The 20,514-nt window shown below is 42.7% G+C and overlaps 1 protein-coding gene across 4 annotated transcripts in view; it reads right to left on the minus strand.

Moving 5' to 3' along the window:
- Nucleotides 1-20,514, minus strand: part of UNC5B (unc-5 netrin receptor B) — a 151,531-nt gene that overhangs the window by 32,124 nt on the left and 98,893 nt on the right. For all 4 annotated transcript variants that reach the window (XM_073353571.1, XM_073353570.1, XM_073353569.1 and 1 more), the window contains exons 2-3: nt 12,433-12,654; nt 2,678-2,821 (exon numbers count right to left, since the gene is read on the minus strand). In XM_073353571.1, the coding sequence (XP_073209672.1) occupies nt 2,678-2,821; nt 12,433-12,654 (366 nt within the window). The remainder of the gene's footprint in view (nt 1-2,677; nt 2,822-12,432; nt 12,655-20,514) is intronic.

Here is a 20,514-nt window from a genome sequence, read left to right on the forward strand (position 1 = left end):
AAAGGCCCATTGCCCAGTAACTCCCAGGAGCTGGGCACTTTTGAAAATCTGGCACTGTGCCTTCATCACACGTAAATTGCATTTATCTTATTCTAAGTGAATTATACATAAATATTGTGTGTTAACATTTGGAATTACAGAATATGCAAATGACATAGTAGGTCATATAGGATCTAATATGAAAGTGGCCATATATTACTGTGCTCATACTACGTACTATAAGTAGCATGCTATCCATGGGCCAAATTCTGCCGTCATTACATTAAGCAGTACCTTACTTCAGGAATAATCCCACTGAAGTCATTGGCACCAGCTGCATAGTAAGGAACCACTCATTCTGAATAAGGATGGCAGAACTGGGCCTTATGTACATGGAACAAATATGTCTTTACTCATGATCACATGGGTTGTTAAAAGAAAGAGGACAAGCAGTCCAATACACCACCGCGTGAAGGCCTACTGTACATTCGTGGGCCACACTTCGCAGGGAAAAAGGAGCAACTGATACTAGTCCTTCCCTTCGTCACTAGATGGCGCTGCAATCCATAGGAATTGCTTCCAATAAGCATTGCTCCAACTTGAGCGAAGTGCGATTGGGCACCAATTTTTTTTTGTGCTATTCTTCTCTCTCTCTCCCCCCTCCCCCACTGCTTTTATGGGGTGTGTGACAAGCCACAGGGCGACTTCGTGAAACTCAGAGATCCAGTAGCAAATGTCACTGAGCTGGGAACCATTTTGGAAAGGAGAAAAGAGAAGGCTTTTTATGTAGTCTCAAAGCAGGCAAATTAAAGAAAAAGTGCTGTGTGTTCCTAAGAAAACAGACAGCTTTATTCCTAGCTGTGGCCTTACTGTCAACTGAGAGCAGGAAGCATCACTTCGTATCAAAACAGCCTTGAAGGCTGAGAACATTTCAGCTGCTGTAGCAGGGGAAAAGCAACTGCTACAGATAAAACAACAGAACAGTTTCCACCCTAAATAACCCTGCTCTCAGTCCCGCCGAGTCTTCTGGAGGGAAGGCAGCACTGCAGGTGCACACATAGCTAACGCAGCTGCCTCGTGGAAAGGTACAAAGGGGCTACTGCGCCCTTTGTAAGGTGTGCAAGAGGGAGGCCCACTAAGATTGGTCTAAACTTAAAACTTAGGTCGACATATCTATGGCACTCAGCGGGTGAGATATCCACACCCCCGAGCGGTTCAGCTATGCCGACCTAACCCGGAGCATAGATGTGGCTAGGTCAGTGGAAGAATTCTTCCACCAACCTAGCTACCAGCGCGCAAGGAGGTGGTGTGCCTATAACGACGGAAAACCCCCTCCATTGGTGTAGGCTGTGTCTACATTATGGGGCTATGCTGGCAGATCTACGGCGCTATAGCTAGGATGTTATAGCTCTCATATAGTGTAGATATGGTCTAAGATGCACCTCGTAGCTCTGTAGAAAGGGAAGGTGCATATTGCCTTGCTCAGCTGTGTAGCTAGTGCCTACAGGGAAGGGGGCTCCCTCGTGCAAGCTGTACAGAGTGCAACTGTAACGTATTCTTAAAGTAGGTTTCCATATGGACTTTCCATATTCAGCATGATGCTTCTATAGGGAAGCATCTTTAATCACAGAACAACTTCCCTGTTGGCAGAACTGCAATGCACTGTTTCCCCAGCTCTCTCCTTGTCAAGAGAATCACCTCTTACATCCTTTGGGTGGCAGAATAGCCCAGTTGTTGACTTCTCCCACCCTAAGAATGCATGAGCTATTCACTTGCTAAAGGAAACAACACAGGAGGTCAATCCAGGATGTAGGATTTAAAGTTGCTGAATCAGGCAAATCACCTCTGTGGCTGAGGTGCTAACTTGTCAGGCTGCTAAAAATAATGACAAGTTTCAGAGTAGCAGCCGTGTTAGTCTGTATTCACAAAAAGAAAAGAAGTACTTGTGGCACCTTACTTGTTAGTCTCTAAGGTGCCACAAGTACTCCTTTTCTTTTTTTTAAAAATAATGAAGCACCATGTAAGTGCTGAGCATGTTGAAAGCACGGTACAAACATTAACTAGCTAATTACCACAACACCCTAGTGAGACAGGTAAGTTTATCCCCATTTACAGGTGTGAACACTCAGGTACAGAGAGGGTATATGACCTACCCAAGGTCACACCGTGAGTCAATGCTAGAGCTGAGAACAGTTCTCAGGAGTTCCCGGCCCTAACTTGTAACCACTAGACAGCACTGATCCTATCCACTAAATCCAGCAGGCATGGCTAGGGTGGTGTAATGGAGGAATGTGGCTCTGCCACACTGCGTGAACCCCACTGGCTCATTAAATGGGAGTGGGGTTAGCATCTACCTCAGTGGTTATCCTGGGTAAGCTTGGCAGGCAGTGGGAAAGGAGGAGTCATGGAACTATACTGGGAGGAAACCATCCGGTTATAGAATAAGGGAGGAGAGATTCTGTCCCTGCTCTGATGCCTGGAATGGGAGTAGGAGCTTCTGCCAACTTAAGTAATTATAAAACCCTACACAGATTGTCAAATGCATAAACCTGTTAAGAACCCCTCTCCACAAAATTCCCCATGAGGGCAGACGGAAAGGATTTCCCACGCAGGGTGTGGGGACAGGCTGGCAAGAAGGAGCAAGTGACAGAGATAGGGACAGGGGCTGTGATGAATGGTATGCGTGTATTACACCTACACGCTATGCGGACGTAGGCCCTTCGGCTTTTCGTGGTCCCCGCAGAACTCCACGCCACACACTGACACCAGTAATCTTCTAACCCAAAGAGCTCCTCCACCTGCAGCCGGGAGACCTCGATCTGGACCTCCCGCATCAGGATCCCTGGAAGGAGAGACAACAAAACAGGGGGTTAAGGAGGCTAGACTGCTGAACCTTTATGAAATAAGCTGCATATGGAAGTATACTGTGTGCGCGCATGTGTGTACTCACACACACATGCACTGACTGACGGGGAGGAAAATGATGGCCCTGCAGCTCAAAAAAGGAACTTGACAGAGGGATGCATTTGATGAGAGAAACAACCCTTCTTCATGAGGTAGTCATCTCCTCTCTTCCTTTGCAACCACTTCTTCTCTTGTCCCATCCACCTTCTTTTCAAGGGCTTGATCCAAATTCTGATCCATGCCGGGATCCCCTCCACCCACACACAGTGTTTTAAAGATGACACCATGTTTCTGGATATGCAGGTGGTACTGCTGCATTGCCATTTAAGAGGGTTTAAAAAAAATCTCATCTCAACAACAAATAAGCTGAATATCCTGAGTTAAAACCCTATTAAAACTGAAGGATTTAAAAACATCACATTTGCTTTTTACCACTCTCTTGATTGTTTACTTTTTACATTTCGCCCAGGCGGGGCAATGAAAGTAAAGTAGTCAATTTCACTTTTGTTTCTAGCCAGGTTCATGTCAGGTATCCTTCCAGGGTTTTATTCACTACCACAATGCTGAAAAGTTTGGGTTCCAAAACAAGGCAGGGGAATGTTTAAATCCAAACAAAAAATCTTTTTCCACTGGAATTTTTTTTTTTTTAAAATCTATACACATTTCTATTGATCTCACTTTAGGCCCCATTAAATCTTGTTTCTACATAGTCTAAATGTTGTGTCAAAATCAGCCTGACAACAACCCTTTAAAGTGCCTATCTGCAGCTGACAAGGACCCTTGGACATATTAAAGCTCCGATGATGCACATGGTGCCACTGCACCCAGCAGAGGCCCTGAAGGCACAAAATGGTTTGGAAATAAATCACGTGACTGCTCACATTTGGCAGTGAAGTGAGGTGGCAAGAACAGTATGCCAGCCCCTCACAGTCTGCGAAAGAGAAGTGGCCACTGAGAGGAGATGAAAGAGGAAGGTGAGGACTCTGTCTCTTAAACTGAGAAACACAATCTAGCTGAATTGAACAGGGTCACGGCAAGTGGTCAAGTGGGTCAACTTCTGAGACTATTTCTGGTCTCCTGAACATGCCTTAGCCAGCTGGACTGTGTTTAGCCATCCCAGGGTGTGATAACTTATATGAGGAGCCGCTATCAGGACTCTGTCTTGTTTAAAATAAAGCCCCAGTTACTATCTGTATACACTAAGGAATCTGTTTTATTGCCCCAACAATACCGGGCACGGATACCTTAGCCTTTCTGTGTTTTTGTACAAACCTAGTCACATCTACATCACATTAAAAAAATAAAGGAAAAGTGTTATTTTAGTAGGTGCCCCACCCATGGAGAAAAATATAGAACATTCTCGTCCTCATATTTATTGTTGAAGAAACAAAACAGGGAATGAGTTCCTATTTTCACGACATATTCCAGACATGTATCCCTCGCTAAGGCCATGTCTACATTAGCAAGCTTACAGCGGCACAACTGTACCAGTACAGCTCACTCGTGTAGCCACTCTGTGCCAATGTGAGAGCGCTCTCCTGTCAACAAAATAAAACCACCTAAATGAGCGACGGTAACTATATCGGCAGGAGAGTGTCTCCTGCATCACTCAGGGATTGCTGTTTTTTTCCATATATCTGAGCGCCATAAGTTTTGGCAACGTAAGTAGTAGTGTAGACATGGCTTTAGTATGAACTGAAGAACACGCTTTGTTCAAAATGTACAGTGCCCTTCTTTTTATAACTCTTTCCCTGTTTTTTAATACATTACTATTGCATTGACAGAACACGATGGAAACCTGAAGGGTTGCTTAGCGATCTATCAAATTCTGTGTAACTTAATAGATCATGTGCTAGCCTTGCATTTTAAAGGCACAGACTTCAAAACCATGTGCAGCTGTATATTTTGTTAATTCAAATTTTGGTTAATTTATTTCCATCAATGTAACTAGAAATGACTTTATTTTTACTCACCTTTCTATAGAAAATAATGAGATACCTGAAACAAACAAAAAAGATTTCCCATGGAAAAAAAGAAAGTTTAGGGAAGAAAAAAAACAAAAAACACCCAAGATTTCCAGCAATGATTCATGTTTTGGATGTCAAGAGTCTTTACACATTTTAAAGGGATCTGATTTTCAGAGGGAGGTGCTCAGCGCTTTCTGAAAAATCAGCCCTTTAAAGTATCTCAGTTGGGCACCCAAGAAGTCAGATAGCCCCAAATCACTAGTCATTTGTGAAAATCTTGCCTGAATTGTTTAACCACATAAAGATGGGTTATAGCTTTAAACTGCCATGTTAGAACATTATGCATCTTAGCAGTGTAAAGTTAACACTCATATGTCTTGCTCTCCATGGCCACTTAAATGGAGAGCTACTTTCTAGCATGTCTGCTAGTACAGATGTTAGCTGTTTTTATGTCTGAATTATTATTCTCTGATTTGGCTTATTTTCATTTTTTCCACATAAAATATACTAAGATACGCTACAAAACATTATAAAGTATGTTTACTTTAACAAAATTCACCATAAAAGTTATTATTCAAAGCTCATATTTCTGATCTGTAGCTAAGGATATTGTGTTAAGAGAATCAAACTTTACTATGTTAAGTTGAAATGGGCAATTTTGTGACCCCTCTCCCCTTTGCAGTTGTTCTATCAATGCATAGTTGACCTGATATGAATACTGTTAGCATAGTAGGCCATCTTTATTCTAGCTTCTTTTCTCAGTATGGCTGCTGGTCAGGTAAGCCAGCTGCCTATAGTTTTATTACAGAGGTGCAGTATTGCCTCTATATGAAAGTTGGATTCAGTTTTTCACCTACAGTTGCAATTCAACCTCAGTGAAGAACAAAATGTTTCCTCTCCAAGTTTACAGCACAATCTGTGAGTGAAGACTGAATTTTCTGAGGACGGTCAACTAAATCTGTTACTGCTTTTAGGAGTTAAAATTAATTACAAGTGGGGCCTTTAAGAAATTTTTCCCCAAAAAGTGAGAACATTTTCCAGACCCCTTTTGCTCATACATGAAAGATTTTTATCCTTCAGACTTTTCATATAGTGAAAACTCATTGCCAAACGCCTTCAAATATGCCTTTGAAGAAATTAGGTTCTAATTAAACAAAGTTATTAGCAATGTTTCCCTATGTTTTCCATTATATCAACAGCACTCCCTTACTCAAAATGGCCACTATTTCCCATGTTATGAACATTGAGATATAACAATTTTATGAACACTATAGGTAACCAGTCAGCAGGGGGAAGTTATTGTATACTGGCCATTGTTTGAATTTCCTATGTAACAGATCAATCTAATTTACATTGGGGGCAGTGGACTGTTTACTATATATCCATAATGCTCAAATTCAATAGGGTCCAATGCATGAAGGCCATGTAATGGCTTCCCAGATAAGAATGCCTAAGCACATACTTGCAAGACAATGGGGAAAAGTGTTAACTTCAAGATCCTGTCTCAACCAGCTGCAAACCTTGTTTTGCCATAGCACAGAATTACCAGATCAAAGGGCTATAAAGAGTTAAAGTGACTTGATTCCTGCCAAGTGGGGGCAGGAGGGTAAGTTATCAGGGGCTATCTAGGGAGTTGTCAGTGAGCTCTGACAGGGCATAGGGCTGAAACTGAGAGGCTCTAGGGAGAAGTCTGCATGGAGTGAGTCCAACCAAGGTCCCCCTGTGGAAGATGGTTATACACCTGGTAAGCTTAGGACATATGTATAGTCCACTATATCATTTTTAAGATAGGTTTTCTCCAAAACGCTTTTGTTCTAAATAAATATATGGATTTAAGGAGGTTGTTTGGTCACCGGTTACCACTGTCATTGTCCCGGAGGGAACAGAGCTGCAGGGTCTGGATGCATGTCAGACTTGCTGACGCAACTCACGGTTGATGCACAGGGAATGCAATCCAGGGCCCAGTCAGAGTGGGAGAATGACAGAAATACAGGGTTCAGAGTAACAGCCGTGTTAGTCTGTATTCGCAAAAAGAAAAGGAGTACTTGTGGCACCTTAGAGACTAACCAATTAGGATCTTCTGTACTTTCCACAGTATGCATCCGATGAAGTGAGCTGTAGCTCATGAAAGCTTATGCTCAAATAAACTGGTTAGTCTCTAAGGTGCCACAAGTACTCCTTTTCCTTTTGAGAAATACAGGGGTCGACAGGACCTCGAGAGCTCTAGTCCAGCTCCCCACGTTGATTCCATTCCCAGGGACAGGTGACTGCTACAGACCTGACATTTAGAGGGAGTGCACTCAGAGAGACCAGGAGCAGTCAAAGGTGCCGTCTGGCAGTAACTGTGGAAAGCTGCTCATTTCCTCAGTAAAGGTGGCCACTACACTTCAGCAACATGTGGGGAGTACCCATTAAATGCAGCCACCACGTGTCATTACTTCCAGCAGGTACAAGAAGCCACAACAAGTCACCACCTTACTACAATGAAATCACTCTCGGTGGGCCTTTTAGCTGCATTTTTCTCTCCAAGGTAACCACCCACGTTCTAAACTAAAGACTCTGCACATTTCCACTTGAGAAAACGAAGCCCTTTTTGAACTGCAAAGCACAGAAGAATCACTGGAGACTACCAGCTTCTCTATTTTCTGTAGTATGTAGAGTTCCAACTCTGAGCAAAGATCCATGATGGAATTATAAACCCTAGAAAGCACTGCCAGCTAGTTACAGATATAAAACACATAGTTACTACAGCATTCGCTGCTCTATAATGTTGCATATAGCCCCATGCACTGCTACCTTTATTAGAAGGCTTATTTTATTATCGCACCCTGACTCACATAAGGTGCCCATCTCCCTAGCTTCACTAAACTCCTTTGCATTGCACCTTGGCTCCACCACCTTTGAATCACATCTGACTTGTGATCACACAGCTGGGATTACAGCAGTGCGCAGCAACTAGCCTCCTGGGACTGTAAAGCCTCCTGCCATCCTGAATTCATTTGATATTCATACTGGTAATTTAGCTAGTAATTAAATAAATTTACCTATTTCATATGGACTTTTGCAGAAGTTCAACAGTGCAGTACACATTTCTTTAATGGACATTTTAATTATAGTTATACATTCATTCTACATAGAAAACTGAACCCCGCAAACAAGAACAAAAACTAACTGCTCAGGAACAAACATTTTTCCTTCCTACAATCACTCATCACCTGTAGATAGAATAACAACTCTACTTCATCCCCACACACCCTTCTCCTGGTAATCCCCAGCTGGGGGAGATAGCTGCCCTACATGAATCCAGAAGGAGAGGGGTTGAACGAGATGTCTGACTTGTGATGTACCTCCCTTCAGAGCAGCCACCCATCCCAAAATTTGCACAACTATCCTCATTTTTATGGATCTGACCTGCAACTTGTAAACTCAGCATGCAAGGTAATTAAGGAATCTTGAGTGAATTTATTAGGAAATCTAGGCCCAGATTTTTAAAGGTATTTGCATATTCTTGCATGCAGCGTTGTAATGCCTAACTGATTTAGGGTCTTAAATCCCATTTTTAGAAGTGATTTACACCCTTAGGTATCCTAATCCCATTGCCTATCAATGGAATTTTGGCTCCTAAGTGCCTAAAATCACTTTTGAAAATGAGATTTAGGCTCCTAAATCAGTTAGGCATTACAGCACTGACTGCAGCAATGCCTCAATACCTTTTAAAATCTCGGACACAGCGAATAAGGTGTGACTGGAAGGAGTATTCAAATTCACTAGAATGAAAAGTGACTTGGGAATCCTGAAGGAAGAGTGTAAATAGGAAATAGTAGACTGCAAATCCTCTGGAAAAGAAAAATGCAAAGAACAGGAAAAGTGGTTTCATGCGGTACTGCTCAAATATCTCAGGTTTAAATAAACAGTTTTCCCTTTACAGAGTTTTGGAAAGGCAACCAAGCAAGAACTCACAGAACGGAGTGAACTCCCAGTTAAAACTCGATGGTGATGCTATGAGGATGACGGAACGGGAAAACATTGAGACAATTAGGAAGCTCTTCATCACAGGCAGGTGAATGAATACTTATAAATGTGAACATGCACAAATCAGCTGACCCAGATGTCATGTACCACTGACATTTGATTTTGAAAACTGATGGAAACCTTGGGAGGTACTGATTACCTGGAGATGAGAAACTATAATGCTGATATTTTAAAAAGCAAAGAGTGAGCATGGTAATTGCTGTGCTGTTAGTAAAGTACTGGTAAAAACATTGTGGGAAAATCATTATCTAGGGGCTAACGGGATCATGAACAATAGACATTATTAATAGATTTTAAGGCCAGAAGGGACCATTATGGTCATCTAGTCTGACCCTCTGCACAACACAGGCCAAAGAACCCCAACCTATAACTTCTGCATCAACCCCATAACCTCTGTTTGAGATAGAGCATATCTTTCAAAGATAGTCCGTCTTGATTTAAAGACTTCAAGTGATGAACAATTCACCACATCCATGGGCTTATACAGAACCATAACTTATAAGATAAACTTGATTGGTCTTTTTTGTTTAGGACACAGTTACAAAATTAGTGATAGAGAGGGGTAGATGTAAAATATTTACATTTTAGCAAACCATTTAATTACATCAGACCAATGATTCAACCAGTCCATTATCCTGTCTCTGACAGTGACCAGAACCATGAGGGTTTCAGAGAAAAGTGCAAGAAATCCTGTAATGGACAATTATAGAATAATATGTCCATAAAATACATTTTTCCTAGCCCAGGCAGCTACTGGTTGATTTATGCTCTGAGCATGAGAGAGATGATATCGCTTATATATATTTTAAATTCTACCTGTCAACATTCTCACTATCCATTAAATATCTAATTGTTTTTTGAATCTGACTACGCTCTTGGCCTCTGGTGCCCTTTACCAATGAGTCCTGTGGATTGATTATGTGTTGTGTATTTTCTTTTTATCAGTTTTAAATGCTTTTCAATTTCATTAAATGTCCCCTCATTCCTGGATTATGAGAAAGATAAATGCCAGTGCCTGACCTACCTTCTTTAGACGAGCCATCATTTTGTATAATCTCCCTTTCTCGTTCATTTTCTCTCTAAACAAAAATCTTGATCTTTCCAATCTCTCCTCATCCAATTTTTTTCCCTGCCTGTAGTCATTTTCATTGACAGCCTCTGAACCCCTTTGTACTTCTGCTTTACCCTTTTTGATACAGGGTTGGCAAAACTGAATAGAGTATTCCAGGTGAGGGTGATACCAAGGATTTATATAATGGCATTATAAAAGTCTCAATATTCTTTTCTGTCCTATTCTCTAAGCATCCTGTTTGCTTTTTTGGTTGCCACTGTACATGGAACAAAGCTTTTCAATGAGCTGACTCCTAGCTCTTTTCCCTGTATGATTCTTCTTAATTTAGAGCTCAGCAAAGTGTGTGAGTAATTCACGTTGTTGCTTCCAATGTGCATTACCCTGTCTCTGTCAACAGTGAATTTCATCGGACATTATGCCATCCATTCACTCAGCTTTGTTAGGTCCTTCTGAAGTTCCTCAGAGCTCTCTAGATTGACTATCGCAAATAAAGTTGTGTCATCTGCAAAGTTTGCCACCTACTTGTTCAGCCTGTTCCAGACCATTAGTGAATATATTCAATTAGAGAGGAAGGAATGTCTGGTGGCTAGAGCATTAGACCAGGACTTGGGAGACCAGGAGTCTCCCTGCTCTGCCACAGACTTTCTCAGACTTTAGACAAGTCCCTTAGTACCTCACTTCCCCATCTATCAAATGGGGTTAATAGCACTTCCCTACTTTAGAGGATATTGTGAGGATAAACATATGAAAGATTGTATGGCTCTCAGATACCACAGAAATGGGGTGATACAAGTACCAAGGACAGACTTTAAATAGAGCTGGATAAAGAAAGACGAACCATTTGTGAAACATTTTTGCTGAGAATTTTGCACCACTTTTGTATCAGAAAAGCATTTTGCCAAAGGCTGAAATTTTCAAAAGAGACTAAGGGAGTTAAGCACCCAAATCCCATTGAAACTGAATGGGCATTGCAGACCTCTCTGAGGCTCCTTGAAAAATCCCAACCAAAAATCTTCCATCCTGCTCTGATCAAACAGAATAGGTCCGTGCATGGATCCTATTAACCTTTTGCCGTGCTAAAAACTGACCATTTATTCCTGCTCTTGGTTTTCTGTCTCAGCCACTTTCTAATCCATGTCAGTATTTTACACCTTAGCCTGACTACTTAATTTTCTCAACCACCTCCTGTGAAGTGCTTTCTGAAAGTCCAACTAAATTATATCTAAGAGTTCTCCTTTATCAACACTGTTTTGTAGCTTGGAGAGGAACAATTTTCATCTAAAAGAGCCATGCTGGTATGATTCCTCCCACAAGGGTACTGAACTTAATTACATTGTGGTCACTATTATTAAGTGGCTCAACTATAGCTACTTCTTGACTGAAACTCCTGTGGGTTACTTATGACTAAGTTAGGAACACGGTCTCCTTTTGTGTTCTCTAGAAATAGCTGTTCCAAGAAGCAACTGTTTTAACATGTTGATAAATTGCTTCTCAGTGGGGTACAGCAAGGGAGTTTGATAGGTAAAGTCTTATTTAATATCTTCATCTACTGAAGTTGGAGGGGCAGCTCGTCTACTGAAAGTCACAAATAATACAAAATTGAGAGGAGCTGTGAATAGCAGTGAAGACAGAGAAATCAAACAAAGTGACCTAGACCGTTTGGACACATGGACAGGAAATAATCATATGAATTGGAAAAATACAAGCTAATATATCTGGGGGGAAATAATCTCAAATTACAGATATACAATGGGAGGAGGAAAACTAGAAAGTGGTAAATTCTGAGACAGACTTCTGGGCAATAGTATACAACAAATTAGCCATGAACTTGCAGAAGGATCTGGCAGCAGAAAAGATCAATCTGATTTTGTGTGGCACATGCAGACACTTCACAGCACAGAGAAGGGTGATCACACTCCTGTTCTCTTTGGCTCTGGTGCGAATGCTCCTCTAGTATTGCATTCACACATGGACACTTCAGTCTCAGACTTCACTAAAGACCAACAAAAATCATCAACAGCCTGAAGGAAAATTAGACAAAGTAAAATGCTCATAGGGTGTACTGGGGAGGCATTATATCAGTTTACCAATATATGGATGGGGTAGGCAACAAGAAGAGAGAGGAAATTCATTCTTAAGTCGTGGGAAGGTCTTCCTTGAACTTACAAAATCTGACTGTGGAACCAGAGAAGGGGCTTACAAAACACTTTTAAAGGGGGTCCATCCTGTCAGGCGATGCTGAAAGGAGGCGGTAATACTGTTCCTCATCCAGAGCAGAAAGGGGTCCAGTTATTCCTCCATTTCAGGCATGCCTGCACAGTAATATGCTTTAAATACCACTCTGTTGCACACTACAGAGCCTTAAAAAGAGAGAGGGATTAGACAGATGAAGTAGCAGAGGAGAGAGAAAGCCAGCAAAGAGAATTGGGGGGGGAGGAATGGGGTAAAATGAGAGTCAGGTCTGCAGTGGTTTCTTACCAGTCACCTCATCCAGGCTCTCCTTAGTGAGATGGTCATTCTGATTCACCCACTCGCCATTGCACTTGAAGTAAATCTGTGTGGCTGGGTTGGCTCTGCAGATCAGCTCCACAGGTTTGTTCTTTACAATGTATGCATCTTGTGGCTCCAGTAGGAAATGGGGGAGGGTCTCTGCAGGGGCTGACGGGAAGGAATCTGGAAGCACATCGCCATACTCAATTCCTGCAAGGAAAGGGAGAGAGTCAGGAAACCAGTTACTCCTACTGAGCATGCTCCACAAATGCTTCCATAAGTGTAACCAGAGTTTAAACCAATTAGTTTTTTATTGAAGAATTATCAGACACATATATACACACAATATGTTGGGGAAGAGTCAATATGCCTTTTGTAAAGGGAAATCGTGGCTCAACAATCTATGAGAATTCTTTAAGGGTGTCAAGAAGCATGTGGATAAGGGTAATCCAGTGGATATAGTGTACTTGGACTTTCAGAAAGCCTTTGACAAGGTCCCACACCAAAGGCTCTTAAGCAAAGTAAGCAGCTATGGGATCAGAGGGAAGGTCCTCTCACAGCTCTGTAACAAGTTAAAAGATAGGAAACAAAGCGTAGGAATATATCATCAGTTTTCACACTGAGAGAGGCAAATAGTGGGATCCCCCAAGGATCTGTAGTAGGACCAGTGCTGTTTGATGTATTCATAAATGATCTGGAAAAAGGGGAAAACAGCAAGGTGGCACAGTTTGCAGATGATACAAAATTACTTAAGGTAGTTAAGCCCAAAGCAGACTGGAAAGGTTACAAAAGGATCTCTCAAAACTGGGTGATTGGGCAAGAAAATGGCAGATAAAATTCAACGTTGATAAATGCAAAGTAACGCACATTGGAAAACATAATCTCAACTATACACACAAAATGATGAGGTCTAAATTAGCTGTTTCCACTCATGGAAGATCTTGGAGTCATTGTGGATAGTTCTCTGAAAACATCTGCTCATTGTGCAGCAGCAGTAAAAACAAACGAACAAACAAACAAAAACCACTGACAGAAGGATGGGAACCATTAGGAAGGGGATAGATAATAAGACAGAAAATATCATAATAACAGAAGGATAGGAACCATTAGGAAGGGGATAGATAATAAGACAGAAAATATCATAATGCCACTATATAAATCTATGGTGTGCCCACATCTTAAATACCACATGCAGTTCTCGTCGCCCCGTCTCAAAAAAGGTTTATTAGAACTGGAAAAAGTACAGAGAAGGGCAACAAAAATGATTAGGGGTTTGGATCAGCTTCCATATGAGAAGAGATTAAAAAGACTGGGATAGTTTGGCTTTGAAAAGAGATGACTAAGAGGGGATATGGTAGAGGCCTATAAAATCATGAATGGCTTGGAACAAGTGAATAAGGAAGTGTTATTTGCCCCTTCACATAACAAAAGAACCCAGGGTCACCCAAGGAAATTAATAGGCAACAGATATAAAACAAACATAAGGAAGTACTTTTTCACATAATGCATAGTCAACCTGTGGAATTCATTGTCAGAGGATGCTGTGAAGCCAAAAGTATAAGTGGGTTTAAAAAAGAATTAGATAAGTTCATAGTGGCTATTAGCCAAGATGGTCAGGGATGCAACCCCATGATCTGGGTGTCTCTAAGCCTCTGACTGCCAGAAGCGAAAACAGGGGATGGACCACTCGATAATTCCCCTGTTCTATTCATTCCCTCTGAAGTATCTGGCACCAACCACTGTCGGAACACAGGATACTGGGCTAGACGGACCATTAGTCTGATCAGTGTGGCCGTTCTTACGTAAAAAAAAAAATCACTGCCAGCTACTTCACATGCATCTGACGAAGTGGGTATTCACCCACGAAAGCTTATGCTCCAATACGTCTGTTAATCTATAAGGTGCCACATTTACTGCTTTTACTCTTTACCGCTTTTACTTCACTGCCTTTACTTCCACTCCACCCAGTTTGCCATACCCTCTTAGAAGCCTGAAAATGATTATTTTCTTCCAGATTTTGTCCTTCCCCTGTTTATCCCTCATGCTTCTCTGCTCTGTGGCAGCCTTTCCCTTTCTTCTCTCTCAGACACCTTCACCTACAATGATGTGAGTGGGGAAGTACTCATTTTCACTGCTGACAATAGGGGCAGCTCTCAGTAATGTTCAGTGTCACATACAAATGGTGGAACCAGAATCCAACAGCCTACTAGCTGTGAGACAACAAAGGAGACCCAAGCTTGGGTGCCTCGCTCCTGGACCAGTTCAAGATTGTGAGCCTTACAGAGGGCGAGTGCCTATATGGGAAGGGAGCCCTTTTAATCACTCTACAGTGAGGTCCTCTGGCTAATACACAGAGTGACATTTATGGGCTCTGGAGCAGTTGTATATATTCACCTCATCCCCCAGGAGCAAGGCTGCTACAATGTGGGACCTTAAGGGAAGGGGATGAGGAATATTTCTCGGGTTATGAAAGAGATTGGAGGCCCTCAGAGAAGAAAAACAAATATTAAGAATCCAGAGAACATTCGTCACTAGATTATAAAGTACTTCTGCCATGTTCTGTGCTCCAACAGAAGCCTGCTCTTTCACCCTTCACTGGAGCCATGAGCAACCTATGAATGACTCCACCAAGTGCCTCTGACCCACAGCTGTGCTGCTGCTAACCAGACCCAGGGCATCCATAGTGTGTCACTGGCACCCTAGCACTCCAAAAATCACACTAATCCTGCGGTTCTTGCTGGGTGGAGGCACTTGCAATAGGGAAAACACACAATAAATCCAGGACTTGGGGCACGCACTTCATGTCAGAGCTGCCTCATCACTTCCCCAAACAGCAATGTGAATGCATTATCAGGACACATGAGGCACTTGAGGTTGCTCTGAAGGGTGATGCTTGGAGGATGTACCTACAAAGCATGGATCAGAACCAGAGGGGTTAAAGAAAATCAAGCCGTAGAAACGGAAAGTAGGCTGTTCACAGCATCTTTCTCCCAGTCTCCTGCTCCATGTCAGCTCTTTTCACAGGTTCCCTTCTGTGAGAATGAGCAGAGGGTCTGGCACTGCCCCAGGGCCTCCGATCCCACAGCCTAAAGGAATGTATTGGTATGATCCAAACAAAACCCCAGCAGGGCTTGCATTGGGAAAGCTGACCATGACCACAACATAAATCACACAGACCTGTCTTTTCAGATTTTAGGCACAGCTCTTTTTTGGATTCCAGTGGTCCCCATACCAGCCAACTCTCCCGCTTCTTTCACATTATACTCACATTCCACTACCCCTGCCCATGCCCTGCTCATCCCTCTCAGAAGATTATACACCCCAACACAGAGATCACAATATTTCATGAGTGATCAACAATAGAGGTTTTGCAGCAGCTGCAAATATAATCTAAAGTACCAGTGACTTTTTTTCCATGACTAAAACCACTGAATTGGTAATGGACTTGGACACCACACACTCACAATCTCCCTGGCACATAAACATGACTACTTCTATTCCAGCCAGGCCATTTGCTTTAAGAATCAAAAGCTATAAAAAAGCAAGATCCTAGATCACTTGACAGCGGAGCAAGGATCTAATACACTAGTCTCCTCTCTAGAAACCTGAGTTCAGTATGCCATTCTGGTTACAAGTGCAGTGAGTTTCTCAGGTTTGATCCCAGTGAATATTTATACACATACCAAAAGTTGACACAAAGGAACAATTGGTAGCTCGTGTTCAGGCAAGGCCAAGGGGTGACCCAGAACAGAGGTGATGTAGGGGAGTACTGAGTTACCACAGCAGAGCTGTATGTACCCAGGAAACAGCACAAGACGTAGCAGATTGGGATTGAGATGCTTGAGCAGAGTTGTCTGCGTGCCCTATGTCCAGCTCTAACCAATGCTGTCTACTCCATCACCTTCATGAGCCCTAACATTTAAACTAAGAGTCACTAAACCCCTAGCATTCACAAATCACGAAATCCGGCCCTGCAAAAATCATGAAATTTTAAAATGCGAAGGTTCTTTTATTTGACTTTTGGGTTTCAGAGCCTTTAGGTAACTCTCAGGTCAAGTTTTCAGGCTTTTCTCTGCAACCCTGAGGGCTATAAGCTTATCCTTTTTTAACTGGGGAGTGGAATTTGAGATTCTCAGCTCCAGGCACTAGGACTTTCACAGTAAATGTTGCCAGATTGGTGATAAAATCTTGAGAGCTGGCAATGCTGAAGTGAGCCCACTCCTCAGTCACCCGTAGCAAAAAGCTATGGTATAAAATAGGACCACAGAACACTGAAAGTGTTATAGGAAGTAAAAAGAAAACAAAAGCCAAGCAGACCAAGAAAGCAAAATGACCAAGTTGCCTCCTGAGTGAAAAGCAGTGAGTGAAAAAACACAGGAGGTCAGTCATTTAAAATCCATTTAGGAAAATTGACCTTCCATTTCCATTTTAACACAACACTAAGGGAGAACAGTAAGACATTTGTCATAATCCATTAACTGCTCTTTTGGAAACAATGAATTAAACTCCAGGCTAGCTTCTCTGTCTCTATTTCGCGCTCTTCCCCTCTCTGCGGCTGCCACTAGCCATTCCCTCCGTAATTTCATTTGCAGGTCTGTAATTTTCTCAGCACCCTACCAATTGCACTGGGACACAGAATAATTAGGCTGTACAATGCCCTCCTGGAGAGCTATTGCGAGCTGTGGCCCAACTCAAACACCAGGCTGCTGACTGGCGCTCTAAGCCATCACAGAGTAGGAGGGGAAGAAACAGGCAGGAGAGCATTATGTTTTTGTGAAGAACTGAACACAGTGCAATGAACATTCAAATACTTGAGGATTGAAGGATTTAATGAATAAGTGTCCTTTAGTGAAGATCCCACAGATAAACACCAGGGAGTGATGACTAAAGAACATGCATTTTCACAGCTTTCTGTTTTGGCCTTTAAAAAGAAGACATTAGTACAAAGCTCAGCAGGATCTCTGAGAGGACAACCAGCACTGAGGGGTGACATAAGCACCCCACCAGTTACAAAGATAAGGAGCAAGGGAGTGGAGAGAGCCTATCAGAACTGGGGGAAATAGGTACGGGAAGAATCACAGTAAAAACTGCTGACCATGATAATGTTGCAGGTGACATTGTCAATGGAGTGCATTAGACCATTGTCTTTTGCGAACAACACCAAACACAATTGATAGACATAGCAAGGTTCTGGCCAACTATGGAGCATGATGGACAGGAGCAAGACCAAAATGGCTTCTGCCCTGCAGTGAGTAGAGACCAGCTGATACAGATGGACAGAAAGGAGCAGTACAGGAGAAGTCTTCACCTTTCATCAGACAGACATCATCTTATACCTCACATCACTGAAATGCTGCTACCTCTGGGGTGAAACAAAACAACTATTACACAGCAACACAACACAACTGCAGACCCTATATTAGAGTTGAAATTTTAACCAAGACACCAAGGCTAAAAACTGTTCATATCGCAAAAAGCGTCACTCGAATTTTTGAAGTGCGTTAGATCAACAGAAACCAGGTGAAATGGAACATACACTGTACCTAAGATACATGTTTAAGGTATGAAATAAATGACCATGTTACAAACCATTTACTTGACTATAATCACCCTCCCTAGTCACCATATTCAGTGCTCTCCAGACCAGGTGCCGCTGGTAACACACTCTTACTGGTTTACAGAGAAGAGCAGGTCTGTGAGCCTGGCTTTGAGTATAAAATCCATAGGGCACTGTACTTCCTCACAATCTAAGCATGAGACTTTGTGGGGTGGAATCGTTAACAGCTCAAGTGGAGGTCAAGACCTCTAGTTTACCTCACATCTGAAAACCGCAGCACACCTAGTGCCATGCTGTGGTATTGAGTCAGTACCGTCCCGGGGGAAGAGCATTACTTTCTCGCTGAATCGCCAACACTACCTATTGCAGAACCTGCATGTTTCTTGGAGATCTCCCCATCTAGGCACTAGCCTGACCATATTCTGCATCTCTAACCTGGCCTGATGAGAAACAAGGAAAAAAGTAATACGGCTACAAGCAACAGGGTGGGTGGATGGATTAGTCTGTGCTGGAGAGGCTTCTACCCTGCATTTGGCTGAGCATGGCTGATTCAGAGGGATGGTCAGGTGCAGCACTGCAGAGACCTTTGCAAAGCAGCAGGTAAGAGCAGCTGATACAAACAGATGGGAAGTGCCAGGTTATTCATGACTGAATTCCCACCGACTCCTGGGTGCTTCCAGTATGTCCCATAAATTAATATGTTCTTAACCACATGCACATGCGTAAAAAGCCAATGCATGCTGCAAAAATGCCATTATGTATCACCGTGCCACCACATCCTTATTTAGGTGCCACTGTCACTAATGAGTTCACATGAGGCTCTCCCAGGCCTAAGTGCTCAGCCTCCATTGCCTCTAGTTATTTCTTCCTCCTGTACCTCTGGGGTGGCAATACAGCCGTAGCACTACATCACCTCTCCTTAAACGGACACCTTTCATACACACCACGAGCTCCTGGATCAAAGGGAATCTCACCTGTTTTACCCACTGTTCAATCACCAGGCTTTTTTGCAAAATAATGTAACCTCTTTGATTCCACAAATCTAGATTTTCTGGCAAAAGAGGCTGAGAAGTAAGAGCATCTTTTTCCAGCATCAGCCAATGAAGTGTGAAAACCTCCCAAAATAATATTTTGCATTCCGACAGCACTTTCCTACCAGGATTCAAAACTGTCTTACTAAAAAATTAACGAAGTGTCTATCTCTGCAATGATAATTATCAGCAATTGCTGTTATCTACCCCACCCCCCCATACAGATGGGGAAATTGAGGCACCCAGTGGGAGAGTGACTTTGTCATGGTGCCAGAGCAGCTGGCTTGTGGACAGGGAGGAATAGAAAACCCAGATTTCCAGACTCCCAGTCTCCTCTGCTAACTCATCTATGCTCAAAGAAGTGGTTGATCCCAGGATGGATGCATTGACTATTCACTCAAAGACCTAACAAGAAGTCTTGATCATAGGTGTAATGAATTTGGTGTCCTCAATCAAGTCTCTACAGTACAGCTGCTGGTATCTCAGTTCACCCCCACTAACAGCCACTGCCCAGCAGAAGCAAGAAACTGGAGTGACTGGGTATGTTACAGGTCAGGAACGAGGCGCACTGGTGGAGCTGGACCAACCCTGGAACAGCTGGGGGCAGGAAAAGGAGATTGAAGGTCAGCGTTGTGGGAGAAGCTTGCACAGCGCCTGACTGATTCTATCAACAGCATTTCCTGTCCCTCATTTTCCTGAGACCCAGCATTCACCCAGGAAAAAACAGTAATCCCAGTGCCCCACCATAATGGCTCGCAACGTATAGCATGCATATGCTCCACCTCCTTCCTGTACTGCAGGAACGCAGAGACACACATAAATATTGATTGGGACGTGCTCTGCTTCCCCCTCATCTGCCTGCGGAAAGAGCCATTTATGCTCTTTGCCTGAGCTACAGGCCATTTTTATGACTTTGTTTTACAACTCTAATGCCAAGATCATTTATAAAGTAGGTTTGTATATACCGAATGTAAACATTAGAAACCCATTAGTCTCTTAAAGTGCATCTGGCAGACTTCTCCCCCACCCTAGCCCTCCCGGTAATCTCCAGTCCTCTCCCAGGCATGGCTGAAGGGAATTTCAAAGGATTACAAGTACTTAAAGATATATTATCCCTGGCCAGAGTTATAATGCAGGCCTGAAGCTACCGATTAAGTTTCTCTCCGCTGCATATGTGCCAGTTAGTTTTTTATTTCACTTTTTTTTTTAAGTCAGATTTAAAACCCTATGCCATGGGCTAAAAACACTGCGATTTACAAGCTGTACAAGCACAAACTTCCTCCAAGCAGGGCACTGACTTGCAGAAGGAAATGGACCTTTGCCTTCTAGTTTATAACATTCTTTCCTCGTGACCTTACATATAGCATCACGTCCCACCCAAAATTAATGGGAGTATTCTGATGCTCACCAGCCCGCCCCATGTCATATAAACCCAGCTCATACGGTGACCAGAGAGGCATGAATTGACTTCAAGTGCCATGG

Source organism: Lepidochelys kempii, chromosome 7 (assembly GCF_965140265.1).
Source record: "Lepidochelys kempii isolate rLepKem1 chromosome 7, rLepKem1.hap2, whole genome shotgun sequence".
Lineage (NCBI taxonomy): Eukaryota > Metazoa > Chordata > Testudines > Cheloniidae > Lepidochelys > Lepidochelys kempii.